We start from the raw sequence: 20,327 nt of genomic DNA, 5'->3' as shown, positions 1-20,327 counted from the left end.
GCGCATGTGCTGAGGGGGAAGTCAGAGAGACAAGAGAGCAGGACGAGTGATTGTCCTGAAAGCTTCAAAGAAAACAAGCAGTGCAGCATGTTAGAGAAAGGATTCCTCCCAACCACTGGCTCAGAAGAGGTGTCACCTCAGCCCTGGAGCCCCAGAGAGAACAGGCAGCAAAGGACCTGGAGCTTAGTGGCCCTGCCCCCCCCTTCCAGGCAGCTGGCTCATTGTGTCCTCTTGAGGGACTGTGAGCACGGCCCCCAAAACACTTGAACAGAGAACCTTCCGGCAGCCAGCGGCAAAGGCACAAGGAGCCCGTGGCCTGCAGCCCAGATCTCCATCTGCGCACACACCCTGCGCCAGGGTCTGCGCGGGCCACATCTGTCCTGGGCCCCGCCCAGGAGTGTGCTGGAGCCAGGTCACAGCAGACCAGGAGAGCCTGAAACTTGCAGTAACATTGGGAGCCAGCTGCTAAACACAGCCAGTTAATGCAATGACAGAAACTTACAGTGAGTTATAGTGAAAACACAGGTGACGAAATACTCAGAACTCATCACTTCCTACTTATTTCCCCACATTCACTGTTATCTAGGTTTCTGATTATTCATGACTATTGTATTCGCACACGGGAATGATGCCCTACTACTGGGCGTCTCCTCCCAACTCCACATTCATGACATCATGTTAATAGCTTGAAATTAGCCTCACTGGAAGTATTTAGACCGAGGAGATTGGCAAAACACTACAAATCTGGGCGTGATTTATTGTCAGGTCAGTGGGATCTAGATCAGAAGTCTGAAAACTATCCAGCCCAATGCCTGTTTTTCGTAAATAAAGGATTTTTCCCTCATTTTATTTTTATCGAGGTAAAATTCACGTGCAAATAAAGTTTTATTGGAACACAGCCACATCCATTCATTTTCATATTGTCTATGGATGCTTCTGCATTATAAATAAAGGTAGAATTGTTACAGACTCTGTATGGCCCAGAACATTTACTATCGGGCTAACAAACAGTTAGCCAACCCCTTGGGGTTTAGATCTAAGAAAGTGATGGAGAAAATGCTAATAATGCAGATGAAACTTAACAGCGTATCATGTCTGTAGCCATTATATTAGGAATTGCACAAACAATCGGGGAAATATTCTACTATTTGAAAACTATTATCTGATTCAGCAAAGACATCACACGACTCATTAATATAAACAAAAATATCAATCAACATTCATGTCCGAATTACACTCAAAAGTTGACTGTAATACAGAAAGTTCAGCAAAAATCAATGAAAGCAGTCTATGGGAAAGAACTGGCTGCACAGAATTGACAATAGAGTGTCGTGTATTTCGTTATTTGTAAACTGTATGCTACCCATCCTTTATAAACTTCTGTGTATATGTATATGCGTACTTTTTACCCTAGAGAACCCACCGTCAAACATTTACGGGCACACCATACAAAGTAAATCAAAGTTCTTCATTATTTCAAAGTACTTGAAAGAGCATTTGAATTAAACTAGAATCCATTTGTATTACTGTATTTCAACGTTACATATAAATGAAAAGAGGGAGGAACCTGGCTTCTTTAGAAATGCCAATGACTGTAAATTACTAAATGTTAACTAAAAAACCGGTTCTACGTTTTATTGTCTCCATACACAAACAGGATTTCTCCATAGTGATGATCAAAGTCTAGCAAAATCTAACCTAATCTGAGGTTTGTTCATGGACACAGTGCCCCCTTTTATGTTTCCAAATCAATGTTATTTGGAAAGTCAATACAAGTTCAATATTTAATACATTCCCTACCACTTTATACTTTGCTTTTCTTATCATTATACTAAAGAAATGCAATGCTCCTGCCTTTCCCTCCAGTTGACGTAAGGGGTGGCGATGTCTATTCTCAGCACACAGCGTCCTAAGTGACAGTGGTGTGACACTGGTTTGGAAGGGGCAGAGGGAAGTTTTCCAAGAAAGAGATGGTCAGGCTTAGCCTAGAGCTGGAGGAAAAGAGGACGAATGGAGAACTGACATTTTGGCGGTTGAGCCGCTAGGACTTCCAGGGGGAAAGCAGGAAGCACGAGTGACTCAGGAGTTTGAAGGAGCCACAGGTACAGCTTCATCATCTAGGATGCAAACCTGGAGCCCACGCACGTCCTCTGTCTTGCTGGGCTGGACCCCAGTCCCCCGAGAGCATGGAGAATGTGGGTCCATGACTGGTGGACGTGGCTGGAGTCAAGCATTGAGCATCCCTGCTCTGAACCTCTCAGAAACACGAGAGAGGAAACACTCTCCTCTCCACCGCAGCACACGGAGGCCCCGTGACCCACTCCACACCTGATTGCTCTAAATAGCTCCTGAGTGCTCTTCAGGCTAAAGTAGTCTACTTCTGTTTTCATTTTTTTACTGTTTAATTGAAAAGACAACAGAGTATAAGAAAAACAAAACCGAAAACTGTTCCTACTGCCCCCATACAAGTGCTTCCCATTTTCCCCAAAGTGCTAGTTTTTGTGCCCCTCCCAGTGTGCGCAGCTGACAACGCTCCCGCTTCATCAGGTCAGGCCTGGCCATTTCACCACAGAGCCTCCGGATTGTTCTTCACGCGTCTGTGCTGTGGGACCCAGTGGGTGCGCCAGGCTTCCTAAGCTTCTCCCATGCCGTTTCATTCATGACATTAATGATTATTACATGAATATATCCATCAACACTGCTATTAAAAATCATCATACATCTGTAAATAATTTCCAAGAGTAAAATGACTAGATCAAAGGACATGAACATGGCTATGCCTCTTGCTACAGACCGTGTTGCCCCAAAAATAAGACCTTGCTGGACACTCAGCTCTGTAAGACCCGGTCTTATAAAATAAGTAATATAAGACCGGGCCTTATGGAATATAATATAATATAATACAATATACGACTGGGTCTTATATTAATTTTTGCTCCAAAAGACACACTAGAGCTGATTGTCCAGTTAGGTCTTATTTTCAGGGAAATATGGTAAATAGTTTCCAAAAGGGAGAAGTATGAAGTAGCTCCTGGGTCCTGCCAGCAGAGTGGTGTGGGTTGAGGGGAGTGGGGTGGGAGATGGGCCCAGTCTTGATTACCTGCCAATGCCATTTCTTCCCACATTTCTGAGTACAACATGTATTTTCTGATTATTAATGACAACATTTCTCTGTCCGGTGATATCTGAGCTCTTGCGATTGTTAATTCTGAGTACATTCTCCATTAAGAAAGGACACTGCTTCCTAAAGACAATTTTGCACAAATTTATTCTGATCACCCCCATTTGCAACCACAGTACAGAGGGACTCAGAATAGTTCAGGGGAGTTCCACCCCAAGCACCTCTTCCAAAGAAGCGCGCCTTTCCTTCCGCAAGTCTGGGATTTTGTTCTACAACCAATTTCTTCCTGTTTCTCCCCCAGGGAGCTTTTTAGAATGTGTAAAGTTATACAGTGCTGTCTGGTAACTGCTCACTGCTCACACTAAAGGGAAGAATATCTTTGAGAAAACACTGGCATCTGTGAAAACCTAAGTTAAATATACAAACTCCTCCAAGGAGAATAACCTTCCCCACCCCCAGAAACGTGGAGAGGTACCTACTATGTCCCCAGCAATTTCCCTTCAGGCATTATTTACCCTTCAGTAGGGTAGGGCTTGTCCTCACTTAATAAAGGACAGCAAATGTGACAGACTGACAGCAAGTAACTGATGTGATTTGTCCAAGGATAAATACCTCAGAGACAGATGTAGAGATTTGAACCCAGATCTAACTCAAAACCCTTGCATATTAAATACTTTTCTTTCGTTCGCTCCTTCTGTCTGTCTGTCTGTCCGTCACTGTCTTTTATGTGCGGTGGGGGGTGCTCAGGATTTCTAGTTGGTTGTTAACCTCATTCACCAAGCTACACTAGTGAAGGCTTTCTTCTCCACTCGTGCATGGAGCTGACATGGCTCAGAGGCTTGAGAGCCACGGGAGAAACTAAGACCAACTTGCCAGGGAGAGGTTGGGACCCAGAGGGTGACTGGGAGGGGACAGGAGCCCCATCCTGCATCCCCATGCCAGCCCAGGCACAACCTCCTCCCCCACGTCCCATGTGGAAAAAGACAACACAGCCCAAAGCTCTCACCCAAAGCACAGTGATCCAAAGCCCTCAAAGTGCACTATTCAGTTCAGGTGAGCATTAAAATTAAACAGAAATTGAGGGGTTGGCCAGGTAGCTCAGGTGGTTGGAGCGCCAAGGTCGCGGGTTCGATTCCCACATGGGCCAGTGAGCTGCGCCCTCTACAGCTAAGATTGTGAATAACAGCTCTCCCATGAGCTGGGCTGCTGTGAGCAGCCTGAGGTTGGGGTGAGCTGCTGTGAACTGCTGTGAGCTGCCATAGGCTACTGTGTGCTGCCAGGAGTGGCCGGTGGCCATCATGAGCGGCCAGCAGCCATCGTGAGCGGCCAGCAGCCATCGTGAGGGGCCAGCAGCCATCGTGAGTGGCCGGCAGCCGATGTGAGCTGCCATGAGCCATTGTGAGCAGCCGAACAACGACCGGCAACCGACTCCCTCAGCCAGGGAAGCACAAAGCTCACAATACCAGCAAGGGCCAGGGAGCTGTGTCCTACACAACTAGACTGCGAAACAACGGCTTGAATCGGAGTGGGGGTTGGGGAGTGAGGCGGAAAGGGGGAAAAATAAACAGAAATTGAAGTCAGTTCCTCATTCTCACCAGCCCTGTGAGGTGGCTCACCGTGCACATGTGACTGCGGCTCCACACTGGACGGCGCACAGAGGACTGATGCTCTGGGAGCAGGAAAGGGCGCCACAGGCTTCTGGCACACCCCTCCCGTGTGCAGTGGGTGCAGTGCTGCCTCAGAAGGAAAGCAAAGGCTCTGAGCTCGGCTCAGCAGCTTCTGAACCTCGCTCAGCCCCGGGCTCACCTACAAAAGGGGTGATACCTAACAGAGCACAGTGAGCGTTGATGCTGTGCTCCGCCACGCTGTTTGCCGTTATAGCTCAAAGGTGCAGTCCCTGTGGAGACAGCCCTTGTGAAGACGACACTAGAAGGCCCTGAGCAGTTGATCTGAGTAGGCTCGTTAGGGGACTGCATGAGGTCCAGGCTGAACGTCAGCTGCAGGTCTCTTACCCGCGGACGCACGAATGCCCCCTCTGCTCCATCCAGCTCCATGGCCCCGGGCAAGGACAGCCTCCCGCACTTTCCCCTCACATGTAACACACAGTACCAGCTCCCTCAGGGTCGTCTCGGTGACTACACAGACGCTGGGCACTGTACCAAGCCCATCCGCAGGCTCAGCCTCTCAGGATGACAGCACAGGTGATGGCACCGACAGCCCCACGGCACCGATAAATAGAGCAAAGCCTGGAAACATTAAGTGATTCGCCCTAAGGCCATAGCACAGCTGGGGTTCAGGTTTCAGAACCCTCTGCTGTGGGGAGTCCTGGCTCAGGCTTGGCCTGAGGGAGGGAGGAGGCTGGTGCTCTCCTGTGGGACTAGGCTGTAGGGGTTCCCCATGCCACTGAAGGGAGCTGGGTAAGTACTGCAACACCCACAGCTGCCCACCTCCTTCCCTGGGTCCTATCGCCAGCATCCAGAATCTCGACTCCCCAGAACTGAGCACCACACTCAGGACAGGCTCAGTGTCAGAGTGCTGACTGCGCCACTACGGCTCCAAGAGAACCCACAAACGATAGAGGGACCCCGATGGGCTGAGGTCTGGAGAGGGCCAAGCAGCCATCAAAGGCAGGAGGGCAACCTCCAGGGAAGCAGCCACCCCAACCCCAATACTCCTTTGCAAAGCAGCTACCCTGCCGCGGCCCCAGCAAACCTGACTCTTACCCGAACCCAGCGTGGTCCTCCCAGGTGACCACTCCTGTGCTCATATGGAGCCGGAAATCACAGAGGGACCACAGCCATTCGGACACTGGTCACTGGCCCTAATAGAACGCACAAACTCATTATGCACCAGCAGGAAAAGAACCAAGTGGTGCACGGGACACACGCATGTCACACAGGTTAAAGGTGCTGCAAGAAAAATCGGACCAAGATGCCAGGAACAGCCAACAGACAGTGCTCCTGGGACAGCTGGCACTGGCCTTGCTGGGCCCAGACCCTGGAGGCAGGTAGGAAGGGAAGGAGAGAGGGAGAAATGAGGGAGGGTGGGCCACCCAGATGGGAGCACACAGCAGGTCAGAGAGGACTGATCAGCAGCTGAGCATGGGTGGGGAGAGGGGGCACGAGGGATGGCTGAGCCCAAGTCTGGGGTACAATGTGCTGTGCTGATTCTGTCTAAAGCCTTTTGGTTACAACTGACAGAAAAGCCAGCTCAAATGGGCTTCATCAAGAAAAGAAACCACTGGGGCTGGCGCGTTAGCTCAGTTGCTTGGAGCGTGGCGATAATAACACCAAGATTGCCGGTTCAATCCCCGCATAAGCCACTGTGAGCTGTGTCCTCACTAAAAAAATAAAAAGAAACCACTGGCTCCCCTAGCTGAAAAGTTCAGAGCAGGGCTCACCTTGGGCCATGGTGACTTAGTCCCCCTCTCTAGACTGGTCTCACTACTGAGCAGGCAGCAGATCCCAAAAGTGACCTACTCCCATTCTCGCCCATTCAAGCCTCCTCAACTAAGGCAGCAGAGGGCTAAAACTTTCATGGGCTTTGATTGGCTTAGAGGCTCATCCTTGAACCAATCACCAACCAGGAAGACGCAGCCCCATGATTGGCTAGTTCCCAGTCACTGACCTTCCTTTGGACATGGACCAGAGGGAGGAAGGGTGGGGACAGGAAGGGAATGACAGCTGGATGCTCAAGCCTATTAGTAGCTGCCACGCATGTCAGCACCCAGGATAAGTCAGGCCTGGGGCCATGTCCCCTCCTCAACAGCCTTCCTAAGCATCTATGTACAGCCTCCTGAGAAAACTAAGGCTGCAAACTTACCCTCGTCCAAGGCTGCAGGGGGAACAGCAGTGTCAAGATTCCAACTCAGTTCTGCCCAACGACAAAGCCCAAGTTTCCCACCCCGAATGTCTTCACTCTATGCCCCTAAAGAACTCCGACTTTCTCCAGTCAGCCACACGGCCCTAAGAGAGGGGATGAAACATCGCAGTCTGTTTTCACGCCCTCCCTCTGCAGCTGGTACGGAGGGGAGAGCAGGAGGCAGGGAACCTGTAAGCGGCTGCACGACACATCCCTGGAGATCCTATTTGCAGGAAGGGGGCCACCAAGGGGAGAGGACCCCAGGGTGGCTCTGAAGTGGCCTGAAGAGCGATGGCACCACCAGCTGACAGAGCGCCGTACACCGGAGGCAGGAGGGAAGCAGGTGTATCGGCTTTGGAATGGGCTGCTTGCACATCCAGGACAGCAGGGGGCTGGGGCCGTGGCTCTCAGAGCACCTGGGGAAAGTCTCAAATGCCAGACAGGGGCCCAAGCAGTGCAGGGCGGAGCTAAAATGCTCAGGGGGAAAGAGGCACTGTGGGCAAGGGGTTTGGAGAGACCAGAAAGGCCAACACAGCAAGGTGCAAGGGGGCCACGGATGAAGGGTACCGCTCAGTGCTAGGCCTCAGGCCTCGTTCATTCCACGGAGGTACATTCAGCACTGATTGCAGCAGGCACTAAGGATGGCACGGTGACCCAGGAAGACCGTCTGGAGTGACAAACACAAGCACATCCTCATGCCCAAGGTTGGCTCACCTTACGAAGCAGATGCCACTTCCTACTTCCCAATGTGTGGGGGCACAGCACCCAGCAGATAGCAAACTATGTCCACCCTGTTCCTAACACAGGCGTGTCAGCCCCGGGTGCAGGCAGGTGCCCTGTCCCCAGACGGAGCAGGCGCTGACAGGCCGGGCCAGGAGAAACCCGAAGACAGCCCAACTTCCACCCCCTTTCTGTCCGGCCACAGGGAAGGGGTACTGCAGCTGGGGGCACCTATTGCTTTCGCCTGCACAGCAGACCCTGCTTCTTTTGCTAGCTCCTCCCTGACTTCCTGTGGGTACTGCCACTTTCCTACAAGGCTCCCTTCACCCCACCCCCAGGCCAAGCCAGGCTGATTCTCCAGTTTTCAAACTGGAAGCAAGCAAGTGAATCCGTTCCTGAAGGGATGAGCCTTCAAGAGATCAAACCGAGAAGCTGCTGTGTTTCTCACCTCATGGAAGAAGTACGTCCAGAAGACAGCGACAGGCGTGCGCGCCCACGCACACACTCGCGCGCGCGCACATACACACACACACTCACACACGCTGCCAAGGACAAAAAAAAACCAGAAATACTGTTTCCCTCTCAGTTCCCCCACCCCAATTTCAATCCCAAATGGCACTTTGACTCAGTGATGCGAGGAGGGGAGAGGTTACAAGCAAAGGCAGGATGACCTCGCAGAACACCTGGCAGTGGGGTGGGGTGGGGGGTGATGCTTCTGCCCTTTGGTGAGAAGTTAGGCTCCTGCAATCGATGGCAACACTGGCTTATCCACCGACCTTCAAAGTGAGAACTCTAAATGCTTGAAAAGTTCCTTTAAAATAGAAATGAAAGTGAAATATTCATCTACAAACCTTTTCCCCAGTCGCACGTAAAACGGAACATGTGACCCACTTCTGTCACTGCCAGGCTGTCAGTATCCAGCAGAGGAGCAGACATCACCCACTTCAGGTGCTTGCTGAGAGTCCACCAGAAACGCAGGGAGGGAAAAATGGAGAAGGCCATGAAAATCACCTGACCCTACCTAGCCCTCAGTTACCTAAGGGGAAGAAGCCAGGCCCGGAAATGCAGGCACCAGCTTCCGGTTACGCAGGTAAACCAGGGGAGGGGACAGACAAGAGGAAATGGGCAGGACAGTAAGATCCCACCAGACCTCCCAGACCCAGACTGGGGCCAGTCCATGCCTATGAGCTGAGAGGACATAAGTCCAAAGAGCTTGACTCTTGCCTGGGTCGTGGGCACCGCCTTCTCATGACTATAGGAGCCTGTGTGTTCTGCGCCTCCTGCACTGCGTCACCTCCCCGGCCAAGCCTGGCCCAGGCAGCTCCTGCAACACCAGGAGAGCTCATGGGGACAGGGGCACAAGCAGCCCTGTGGCCAGCTCTCTGGGACTCCTGAGTGCTCCCCAGCCCAGGATGGGGTCGGAAGCTGTAACCTGCACCTGTGCACATACAAGGTAACAGCAAGGTGCCCAAGTGGGACCACAGGCAAGTCAGACTGCAGGACCCATCAGAAGGAATGGTTATTCAGACCCTGTGCTGTGACCTCCCTGCAGCCAAACCACCCCATCAGACTCTGGATCTTACATTTCATTTACACCCATTTGGCCATCTGGACCCCAGTCGCCCAGGCCCAGCATTTCGCCCCACTATGTGATGGCGCTATCATCAAAGAGGTGATTAGACCAGCAAGCTCCCGGGAGACCAGGCCAGCTTGCTCCGCGCCCCACTACCCACTTCTCCCACGAACAGACCCTAGACCCTTGATGTCTCTCTCCTGGGGCATCCCCTCTATTCTGGGTCTGTCCGGGTAGAACTAACACCATGCCCAGATTTAGGGGTGAACCAACCAACATAGCCTGCTAATTCCAGCAAAGCCTAAGGGCACCAAAAAAATTCTGCTGGTGCTTCTGGAAAAAAAAATCACCTGCTGTCTCTTCCCGGGACGACATGGGTGAATCCTGAAGGGGCAGGGGCTGGGGAGAAGACACAATACTGTGTGAAGGCAACACTATAAAAGATGGAACAGAGAGATGGTCTTTGAGTGACATGAGCACACCAGCACCTTTACTTCTTAAGCTCCTGTCATGAGCACAGGGCTACCCACCCCACCCACCCCCACCGGGAGGAGGCCCGCTAACTGAATTAGGAAAGGAAGTAGAAAACAGGTGTTCTGCCAGCAACTACCTAACTCAACACTGGAGGCAAACAATGAAACAATCAGCGGAAAGGGTCAACTGTTCCTATATTACATATCTACACACTAGTATCACTCACTCCGACAGGCAGCACGAGAAAGCCAGCTTGCCAACTGCTTGCCCAGCACAGGCAAGAGGCACCGAGCAGGGTAAATAAAGTTGGGAAGTGGCTTCTAGCAAGGTTGGCCTTAACAAGAGGAGGGGATCAGCCGGAGAAAAGATGTGGACACCACAGCCGAACCCGAGCTGGGCCATGGACCTGATGGCAAGAGGGGTCAAGAGAGCTAATTTGGGATGGAGGATATCAAAGTAAGCCATCAGGGAGAAGAACCACCCAGCTCCCAGTGTGTGCAGGCAGAGCTGCAGCCAGCCTGGCAGGTCAGGAGGCTGCCCAGAGAGCCAAGTCTCACCAGGGATGTGGGTAGGGGACGGAGCTGGAGGTACCAGCAGGGCAGAAGGGCCACCTACGGGGCCCAGTGCGAGCTGTGGTCACACGTGCTTGAGCCCTCCATCAGTAACTCACCTGACTGCTCTCATCTATACCGACCGTGTTTCCCCGAAAGTAAGACCTGACCGGAAAATAAGCCCCAGCATGACTTTTCAGGGGAACATCCCCTGAACAGAAGCCCCAATGCGTCTTTTGGAGCAAAAAATGAATATAAGACCTGGTCTTGTTTTTGGGGAAACACGGTAGAATCCCCCACCACTGCCACGGCCAGCCACCGACATCACCACTGTGCACACAGCGACGAGCAACTGGGGTCTCCGCAGCAGCCACTTTCTGATCCTGACAAATGAAACCCAGGGGGAAGGAGTGTCCAGGAAGGGTCTGGTTTGTCACATGACCGAAAAGGGCCAAAAGGGCCCAAAGTGGCATGTGAGCAGTGTCTCCTGGGAACAGCGCAGGCTGGGATCTAAGATCACAAGCCCTCTTTCCGTCGGGGTAAAAAATGCCGCCGAAAACCAAAAAGCAACAACCGCCTCACACCTCTCCCTCGGCCAATTCAAGAGCAGCACAAAGCATTTCCTCCTGGCCCAGAATAAAAACCGCCTGTAGAATCTCGCATAAGGATCCTGAGACCGGGCAGGAGAGTTGAGTACCTGCCTTGTAGCCACTGCGCTCCCATGGTGACAGGAGACACCGCGGCAGGTGGGTGCGGAATGCGGGATGGGCTCCAATCCAGAGGGACCCTTTCTAGCTGTGTGCCCGCTTAGCCTTTTTCCACACCAGCACAGCACCTGCCTCCCTGGGTTGTTGTACAGATCAAATGAGTTTTGAACCTGTGAGAAGGGCTGAAAATTACAGCACCTCATACCTGCTCAAGGTTGACAGCCAGTTCCCAAGATCAGCCCTTTTCACATGAAGATCAACAAGCATCTGAGCACCCAGTGGCTGGGAAGTTCTAGGTACCTGGGAAAGAACTCATGGTCCTCGACCAGGGAGCTTGTGATCCAAGAAAAATGTGATTAACAAGACCTCTTATCAGCAGGAATGTAGGTTTTAAGTTATGTGCAGCGCCGGAGGGAGACTCTCTTAGATTGAAGCAGGAAAGGTTTCTGGAAAAGGGAGAGCACTTGGGATGGGGTGGGGGCGGGGCAACAGACCACAACAAACAGGAGGTGCAAGGTTCCCATCAGAGGTGTCACACAGACACGGGCAGCTCGCAGGTTTAAGTAAATGCTGTTTGGATGACAAGATACAACTTCATTTCAAAGCACAGCTAGATTAGCTTCTGTCCTTGAATTTTCTCAAAAAAAAAAAAAAAAAAGAAAGTAAAACAAACCAGCTACTCAAAGTACACCTGTTGTTATGTGGAAGTTCCTGAATGTTTCTGATCATAAAAATGGATCCTGACAGACAAAAGGTTAGTCATAAGCCACAGGCTAGAAGATTTTAAGGGGGAAAAGTTGTAGGAACTGGGCAGGAAATGGAAATGGCAAAACTTAACATTTAAAAACACTTCATGTTTGTGAGGTTAAAACTCAGAAGATGCACTCGAGTTCAATTTCCATGCTGGGCACTGCTTGTTGGGGGCAGGGGGAGACTGTGCTCAGTAAGCCAGCTGGCTTCTGAGCCATCCAGCACTGGGTTTAGGCCCAAAGCTGCCAACAGCCTGCTCTGCGACACGAGACAGATTACTTATCTCTGCTCGCCTCTAAAATGAAGTTCAGAGAAGCAACCAGGAGGCGAAGCGCTCCACACTGTTCCTGGCCCACAGCACGTGCTCACTTCAGAGCCTCCAATGGATGAAGACAGGAAACTTCACTGGAGTCCTAGGAGCACACTCCAAAGCTCCGAACCCCATCTGCCCCGCAGTGGCACCTCACCTGACGTGACCCTTCTCCTTTTTAGCAGGCTCCACACACACACTCAGAATCTCCAGGAACTCATGGATCAGGAGTCTGGGAGTCCAGACAGAGGGCCCAGGTGTGTCTGCACCCCCCACCTGGCATGGTGGCCCTGGACTGTTTCCAGTCAGCTCCAGCGATAATCAAGAGCTCCCCAAAATACAGCAGGCCTTCCCCCCGCAAAGAACTCCTGCCGCCCGCTCCTGGGTTTGCCTCCAAAAGCCACACAGAGCACACCTAACACCAGGATACAACAGCACTTCAAATACTTGAAACCAGCCTCCAGGCCCTTCACAAAACCTGACACCTGCCCCTTTCCCATCCAGCTGCTGAGAGAGCAAACCATTCAAGACTTGCCAGCTATTCCTCCAAACTCTCCGTTCCTCTGGGGTCAGAGATGAACCAAGAACTGACCTCCTATACCTGACCGTAAAATGTTTCATTCTGAAAACTCACATGATGAAGGATTCTAGAAAGCCCTTTTACGATCTTAAGAATTCTAAATCATCTTTCAGTGAGATGCACGAAGAACTGTTTCATTTGGACCTGAGAGCTGCAGCCCTGTATGGCTGCCCTGAGCCGATTCCCTCCACCAAACAGCGCATGTGCACACTCTATGCCTGCCCTCCTCCCTGCAAGGGAGGCTCCAGGGCCCCCGAGGATAGGGCCACGCGTGTCCAGGTCTGCACCCTGCGTACTCAGCACATAAGCACTTGCTAGAAATGTTTATTCAACGGCTGAGCCACTTTCTTCAGTTTTACCGTATTTCTCTATAAACGGCATGTATCAATTGGTAATTGAGATGTAAGTGTATTGCCTCCCAAGACCTGGAGTTCATTCCGAGTATTTTTAAACGAACGCAGCATGCAGAATATTGGTCGGCCTTCCTTATGCAGGAAATGCTCCCCAGTTCGTGGAGTCCTTACGTCAATTCTTGCTCCATTCTACACGTGTGCCCCGAGAGTGGAAAGGAGCTACTTCAGAAGGGGGCTCTGAGCGCGGGCACGCACACCGAGGCCTGACTGAAAACGCGCTGCCTACGCTGCCACCTGCTGAACCAACCGCCAGCTCAGTCACCCCTTCTGCCGACCGGCTAGTGGGCCCCCAGAGGAACACGTAGCCCCAGGACAGCCCACCACCAGGCAGAAAAAGGAAAAGCACAACTTCTACGGACAGAGACAAAGCCCACAGCTTCCAGAAGGCAATGTACAGCGGGGGGTTGGACCGGAGACCCACCCGCTGGGCTACCAGAGATCAGGCTGGGGCCTGGTTCTGGTTAAACTGAGAAGACCCACAAGCAAGGCACCGGCGAGGACGGCTCCCCTCCGTCACCCAACCCCAAGCCTGGCACCCTTGAGGTATGTGTCTGGCCACACACAGCGGCATCTCGAGCCCAGGAGCCCAGGTGACTATGGCGTCTTTTTAAAACTGTATCAGGACAAAAGTCCCTGCCCACAGGCTGATCTTGGACAGTCCTCCAGGCCTCTGTGACCTCCGGCCGGGACAACATACTGAGCTTAAAGCCACCCCTGAGGACTGCCCGGACAGCTCCGTGAAGACGGAATGTGAAGTCCACCTTCTAGGGGAGAAAGAGAGTCACAACACGGGCACACACCTGCTTCACTACAGACACTGTTACCTGCCGCTCTCCCACCGTCATAAAACGCCACACTGCTGCCCTCATAGAGCCTGCTCACAGTATAAAGAGCAAAAACAGGAATATGACTGCATTTGGGCAACAGAGTCATCAGGCAGAGACATGTTCAGATTTCACATCCTCTAATACATTGGAGAGAATCAGAGCCAACAGCCTTCCATTTCACAATTTAGCAGAGTCCTCTTTCCTGTAGACCCAATGGCGTTTTGAGTTCACATCAGAAGTGCTACAATCTGGAAGCAGAAAACAAAGCTGGAACAGACTCATGAAAAGGTCCATGTCTGCGGGCAGTTGCCACACCAGTGTGGTCTGGCCCAGGACTCTCTCCGTCCCTGACAGAAACCTTAAGATGTTTCTGGAACAAGCTGCCTGATATTATCAACCCATGCGATCTATCACAGGTAAATCTAACTGAACTGGGAATCACATATAAATTTGTGCAGGAGAGAAGAGGCTCCCCCAGGTTTTCTTACCAGCTCACAGATGCTGTCCTCTTGAGCCACCTCAGAAGCCATCTCTCCACTTTTGAGAGCAGAGTGGTGGCGTTTAGAGTTGGAAGCACGTCACTTAATAACTTTGGGTAAGTCCCTAACATTAGGGCGGTCACCTCACATGAAGTCAGAAAGAAACAAAAGCATCTTGTCCTCTCTCAGCCATAGGAGACACTAAGCAGCACGTGTCACTGTGCAAAAAGGGGGGACCAGTCACTCGGCCCACTTCCCTGACAGGCTGCGGGAGAGGCAGGCGACGCTGCCGCACCGCGCCGCGTGAGGTGTGCATCTCTGGGGAGCATTTTGTTCGAATTGTGTTCTTTTACCAAGTTCACACCATGCACGTGGCATTCAAATAAAAACGTTCTACAACAATTCACGTTCGTCTCGGCTGCCCCTTTCACACCCTGAACCCCAGATCCAGAAGGAGCTTGGCGGGACATGTCCTCCAGTTTCCAGTCCCACTTTGCAGGTGAGGAACCTGCAGCGCAGCGAAGCTAAGCGGCACCTCAGCCTTCAAATTCCTAGGTGGGAAAATTATCCTTCTTGCATGTGTCTCTGCAAAGGTCACCTCCCCTTGGTACCTGGTGTCTGCAGAACGGCGAGAAAGAACATGGTTCCTAAGGTTTCTCGCTGGAGAGCGTGCCCACTGGGAGGCATTTACACAGCTGTCCAGGGCAAGTTCAAGTTCCTCTTCCCACAGTGGCTTCTCGGGGCTCTCCCTGCTCTGAATACAGCGACGCTCACCTGCCTTGAGCAAGGCCTGCCTTGTGCTGTTATTCCGCTTGTCGTGGGGACAGACTTTTCTCAGATGACAGACGAACATCCGTTCCTTGTGGCTCTACAGAGTTCTGCATTACAATATTCCCTGACTGAACTCTGGGGCCTACAGCAGTCACAAGGGCTTTGTGGTGACAAGGGTTCAAACGTAGCTCCTCAGTCATAGGTTCAAGAAAGATTCTACGAGTCAATTTAACCAGCACTTAGAAGGTCCACCTAATGCTTCTGCTCTGAGGGAGAAGATAAACGAACCGTGCTCATGAAGACTGACTCTGGTCAGGAAGACAAAGCCCGAACTTGCGTGAATCAGTGAGTGTCCCATACAAACAGGAACCTAATCACCTGCTGAGAAGACTGAGCTGCAGGGGAGTGACTCTGATTTCTGGGCAGGAGAAGACACTGCCCTCAACTTTATCCACAACCAAGCAAGATTAAGCTGGAACAAATGCGCACACTGCACTTCAGATTTTCAACACTCTGGGCTGACGTACCATGAGAGAATAAGATTTCAACTATTCTGAAAAACTGTTAGTTGCTTTCTGAAAAGGAGTGTAAAGGATTTACTTCAGTACTGAGTTGGCAGAAATTAACTCAGAACCTGCTGCTATAGAAATTCAAATACTCCAGAGGCTAGAATTTAGAGCAAAAAACAACTTTGCTCTTAAGAACTCCTTTGTCAAGGAGATGCTCAGTAAATGTGACTTTGTTACTTCCCTAACTTTTCAGATACTTGTGGATATTAGGTCAGTGGCTTGACATTAATTTTTCAAGCAAAAGCTGTTTGTTAACCATAATTGCATGTCCATAAAGGTAAGTTTTATATGACACAATTCTCTGTATTTTCTCTCAGAAGAGGTTTAATTTTAGTGTTGGCTCTTCAACTCTGTCCCCATTTTTTTCATGAGCATCTTAAATATGTGTCAACCAACTATCCAGAAGTGTTCATAATTGGGCAAAGCAGAGAAGAGCGCCCGTGCGGCAGCAATGCCTTGTTGGAGCTACCTCACTCTCACCTGGGCCCAGGTCAATCGTTAAGAAACTGCAGCGCTGTGGCTGCGCCTTCTCCATCAGTAACCTACTCTGCCACATCTCTAAGTCTCTATACACGGTTTGAACCAAGCCACACTCCTGTCAAATGACTAGTAACAATGCTCACGGACACTAACAATGGCAGCATTTAAAGGAGGCACTTTCCTCATCGCTCATATTCAAAGAGACAATTTCCCAATTCTATCAACTTATGTTACTAGGGCTCTAGCACACCTATCGCTAGAGTTGCCCAAAGTAAGCCCCACGAAACATGAATTCCATGCTATGTAATACAGCCATGGGCTCATCTGAGTGTAATGTTTCTGCACACACCAGGGTACACGAAGCTGAGATTTGTTCCCTCCTCCTACTTCTGGCTAGCCCCTCTTCCTCCTCCACTTCTAGGAACCCTCTAGATTAGAGCCTTGGACAACACTACAACCCCTGAGGTCACTGCCCACCTAATCTGTAACATCGTGACCACCTGTCAAAGCACCTTCTGATGTCAAAGCGCCTTCTGATCCCAAAGCTCTCCTAGGTGGCATTAGGATCAGTGCTAATAGGTCAGCCACTCTCAGATACTCCAGAAGGCAAGCAAGCACATGGAATTCAAGAATTGCACTCTGACTCGACAAAAGATGCAAAAGTCACCAAGGCTATATTTTTCATGTCACTTGCTTTATCCTCTAATATTTCAGTGTTGGGAATTGCAGCGGCACCAGTTCCTGCAAAAATTCTAGGAGGTTTTATATAGCTTGTGCCTACTCCACCCCCAAAGTCCTAACAAAAATGTATACATTTGTTAAAGGCAATTTCCACCCAGCCAATCTTAATGGGGCCCGAAGACCAGGAATAAGAGAATTACTTATGATAGAGAAATCAGAGCCTTACAATTATCACAACCCCTCCAAAATTACCCAAGACAATTTTTTCTTGCATCTGCAGTATGTTAAAGTGGTTTCAGTGGCCACTTCCTGGTCTCCCAGCAAATGCAGGGGCTCACTTCATACCTGGATGTCATCCTCCTACTGCTTAACCTGCTCCTGCCACAGGGGAAAATGATGACCCCTATCACCAACAACCCCTTGGAGAATATGTGAGAACACAATGAGTCTTCCCCTACACACACGGAGGGGGGACAGGGGAGATCCCTCTGCAAACAGCAGCCTCCATGGAGGGTCATCTGACAAAGCGACACCCTGGGGTTAACCCTGTCATCTAGGTCAAAAACCACCTGGCTAGAACCTTCAGATGGGGGGAAGGGACAGCCGAAATAGGGTTCTTGAGCGAACCGGAGAGAAAACAATCACCTTTAATTCCCTACCCAAAAGTGGGGCTCTGGCTTGGTCAGAGACGCAATGGGCAGTTAGGCCCAGAAAAGCAGCATGAAGGATCCCACCCTCCCCAAGATCATCCTCCGTTGGCAGCGACTCGAAGAGGGACCCAGCAAAGACATGTCCATTCGCAGACCCGAAGGGACCTCTCCACGCGCGCCCTGGGGACCCGGCTAGGGGCAAAGCAGGCCGGGGGTTTCCTTCCGAAGCCAAGGTGCTTCCAGCAGGGAGAAGAGGGAAGGAGGACTTCCCTGATCACCCAGAAGGCCGAGACACCGGAGGCACGGGCTACCGGAGTCATACTCCAGCCACCAGTTGCTCCACAGTCTTTCTCCCTCCCCTCCCCCAGTCGAGAGGGCTTCCCGGGGGGTCTCAGGTCTCCGGAGAAGGGGAGGCGGGCAAGCTCCGACAGAAGCAGCAAGGGTCGTAGAACTCAAGCAGGAGGGAAGGAACAGCTCTGGCCTCAGCTCCCGTCTGTATCCTCCGCCCAGGCCGCACGTAAGCCTCGGCCTCACGTACCGAGCGCCGCCGGGCTGCCCGACCTGCCCCGGGCCCCGGCCCGGGGGACGAGAGGCCGGGATGGCAGCGGCCCTCGGGGGAAGGTGGGCCTCGGGCGGGTACCCGGGAACCCCGAGGGTGAGGGGCACTGGGGAGGAGGAGGGTCCCGGGCCCACGAGGCCTCGGTCCTGGCCCGCGCGGCGGGTACTTACGTTGCTCTGGGGGTCGATGGCCTGCAGCAGCCGGTCCCTGATCTGCTGCGGAGACGCCGGAGCCGCTGTCATTGCCTGGGCGAGGCGGGGGGGGAGCGGCCGGGCCAGCGGGCGGGCGGGCTGAAGCGGGGGACGGGGGTCACTCACTCGCCGGCCTCCGGGAACGGAGCTTCATGTTCCCCGCGGCGCCGGGGGATGAGGGGGCGCGCGGGGTGGCGGAGAGGGGAGCCGGAGCCGGGGCTCGGGCCCGGGGCGCCGCCGCCACCGCAGGAGGAGGAGCCGCCGGAGCCGCCGCCGCTGCTGCCGCCGCCTCGAGAACCAAACTCCAGTGAGCTGCTCCTGCGCGGAGCACTCTGGGTAACCCGCGCCGCACGCAGCGTCGGCGCCACGCTGAGGAGGTTGGGAGATGGGGCGGGCGGAGACGCCGGGCTTGGGCGGGGCCACGCCTGGGTCACACCCCGCTCCTTTTACGCATGCGCGCACAGGCGCACTCGCCCACCGCGCAGTCCCCATCCCCTGCTCCGCCCGGGGAGCCGTTGGGAAACGGTTGGGCGGGGCAACGGTCGCCGCCTGGAGGCCCCGCCCCCACCCGGGCTGGGGATGCTGAAGTTCCCGACCCAAACGCGAGGTGCGCGCGGAGTCCTTGAACTCGGCGCTGCGGGTGCCCCCTCAGCTGTGCAGGGCGGGGAGGGCGGCGACAGCACCCCTCTTCGGGAAGAAAAGCCTTCCTTGCGCTGACAGAGGTGATAAGGGTCGCGGGCGGGAGAAGCTGCCAAGTTTTCCAAGCCTGGGGGGGTCCTTCCCACCCCCTCGATCTGCGTTCCTGGGGGCGAGGAAGATGGATGTCCACGTTGTGATGCTGCGCGCGTCTGGGTCTGACCGAGGGGTGCCAAGCGACGTTCCGGCTCTGGTTCACTCCAGAGGGCGGGGGTCTGCAGCGCCTCGCTGGCCCAGGTCCCGAAAACATGAGACAGAGAAGCACCTCTCCGAAGAGCCGCCATCCCAGCTGGGAATGCCCCCAAACCAGCCCCGTGATCCAACCCCGTGGTTGCACACCTGTGCCCCGGTGACATTTGGGGCTGGATCACTGTTGTAGGGCCTTCCTGGTAGGATGTTGAGTAGCATCCTTGGCGTCTACCCACTAAATGCCAGTAGCACCGTCTCCTCCAGTGGCGACAACCAAAAATGTCTCCAGTCATTGTCTGATGTCCCCTGGCAGGCAGAATCGCCCCCTATTGACATCCACTGCTTTAAAAGACCCTTCTACCTTGCTTGGCGTGGAGAGGCTGGAAAATTGAAACCCTCATTCTCTGAACCAAACATTTCTCAAAGGAGAAAACTGAGGCCCAAAGTCACCCAGAGTTACAGGTTAAACCCAGAACTTCTAATGTCAATTCTAAGGGTACCCCCATCCTCTGCCCCGCCCCCTTAATGCCTTCTTTCATTGCTGTCTCCTCTCTCTGGAAGCTCTATTAGAAATACTGTTATGAGACAAGGGGTGGAAAGGCAGGCTGAGTGGATTATTAGTGGCAGCCTCAGGAGAAATAACTTTTCCTTGTTACAGGAAGACCTAGATTTAAAACAGAAGAGAGGCAGCTGATGAGAACCGCATGTGCGCCTTGGATCTGTCCTACACCTGTTAGTCTTGCATTTGTCATGCTTCTGCGAAGCATTTTTATTTGCAAAAACGGCTGTTTCCGCATGTGGTTGTGGCTGCTTGCTTTTGCACATGTGAAAAGTTTCACATCACACTTGTAGAAGAAAATAAACACGGGCAAAATACTTCATTCAGTTACTCTCTTTAGCATGAGGTGCTTTGTGTACATGCTCCAAGTTGGAAATCTGCCCACTTAGAGATATTCTTACTCACTTCAGATAAGCAAAATAAACAAGCTTCTCCCCCAAGTATAATCCGGTCCTGCCTCTCTCTTAAATTTCTAACTAGATGTACAATATCTTATTTTTTTTAAATCAGGGAATAAGCCATTTGTTTTGCATGGGTCAGGTTACTTAAGAAAACTCTGGAAAGCACTCAACTTACCTGCTTTTTTTAAACTAAGAAGAAACATTAAGATGACTAT

The 20,327-nt window shown here is 52.2% G+C and overlaps 1 protein-coding gene across 2 annotated transcripts in view; it reads right to left on the bottom strand.

Moving 5' to 3' along the window:
* The window catches only part of MED26 (mediator complex subunit 26), a 44,921-nt gene extending 26,347 nt beyond the window's left edge, over nucleotides 1–18,574 (bottom strand). Inside the window, exons 1-2 of one of the 2 annotated variants that reach the window (XM_019736958.2) lie at nucleotides 18,247–18,263; nucleotides 8,554–8,657 (exon numbers count right to left, since the gene is read on the bottom strand). Coding sequence is in view for 1 of the 2 variants with exons in the window: in XM_019736952.2 (XP_019592511.1) it covers nucleotides 18,247–18,318 (72 nt within the window). In the remaining variant the exon portion in view is untranslated. Of the gene's footprint in view, nucleotides 1–8,553; nucleotides 8,658–18,246 lie in introns of both variants that reach the window. The other variant, XM_019736952.2, reaches the window with a different exon arrangement.
* Nucleotides 18,575–20,327: the final 1,753 nt, after the last annotated feature.

Source organism: Rhinolophus sinicus, linkage group LG07 (assembly GCF_036562045.2).
Source record: "Rhinolophus sinicus isolate RSC01 linkage group LG07, ASM3656204v1, whole genome shotgun sequence".
NCBI classification, from domain to species: Eukaryota; Metazoa; Chordata; class Mammalia; order Chiroptera; family Rhinolophidae; genus Rhinolophus; species Rhinolophus sinicus.
Note: the sequence above shows the minus strand (reverse complement) of the source record. Positions and strands in the feature narration are given on the sequence as shown.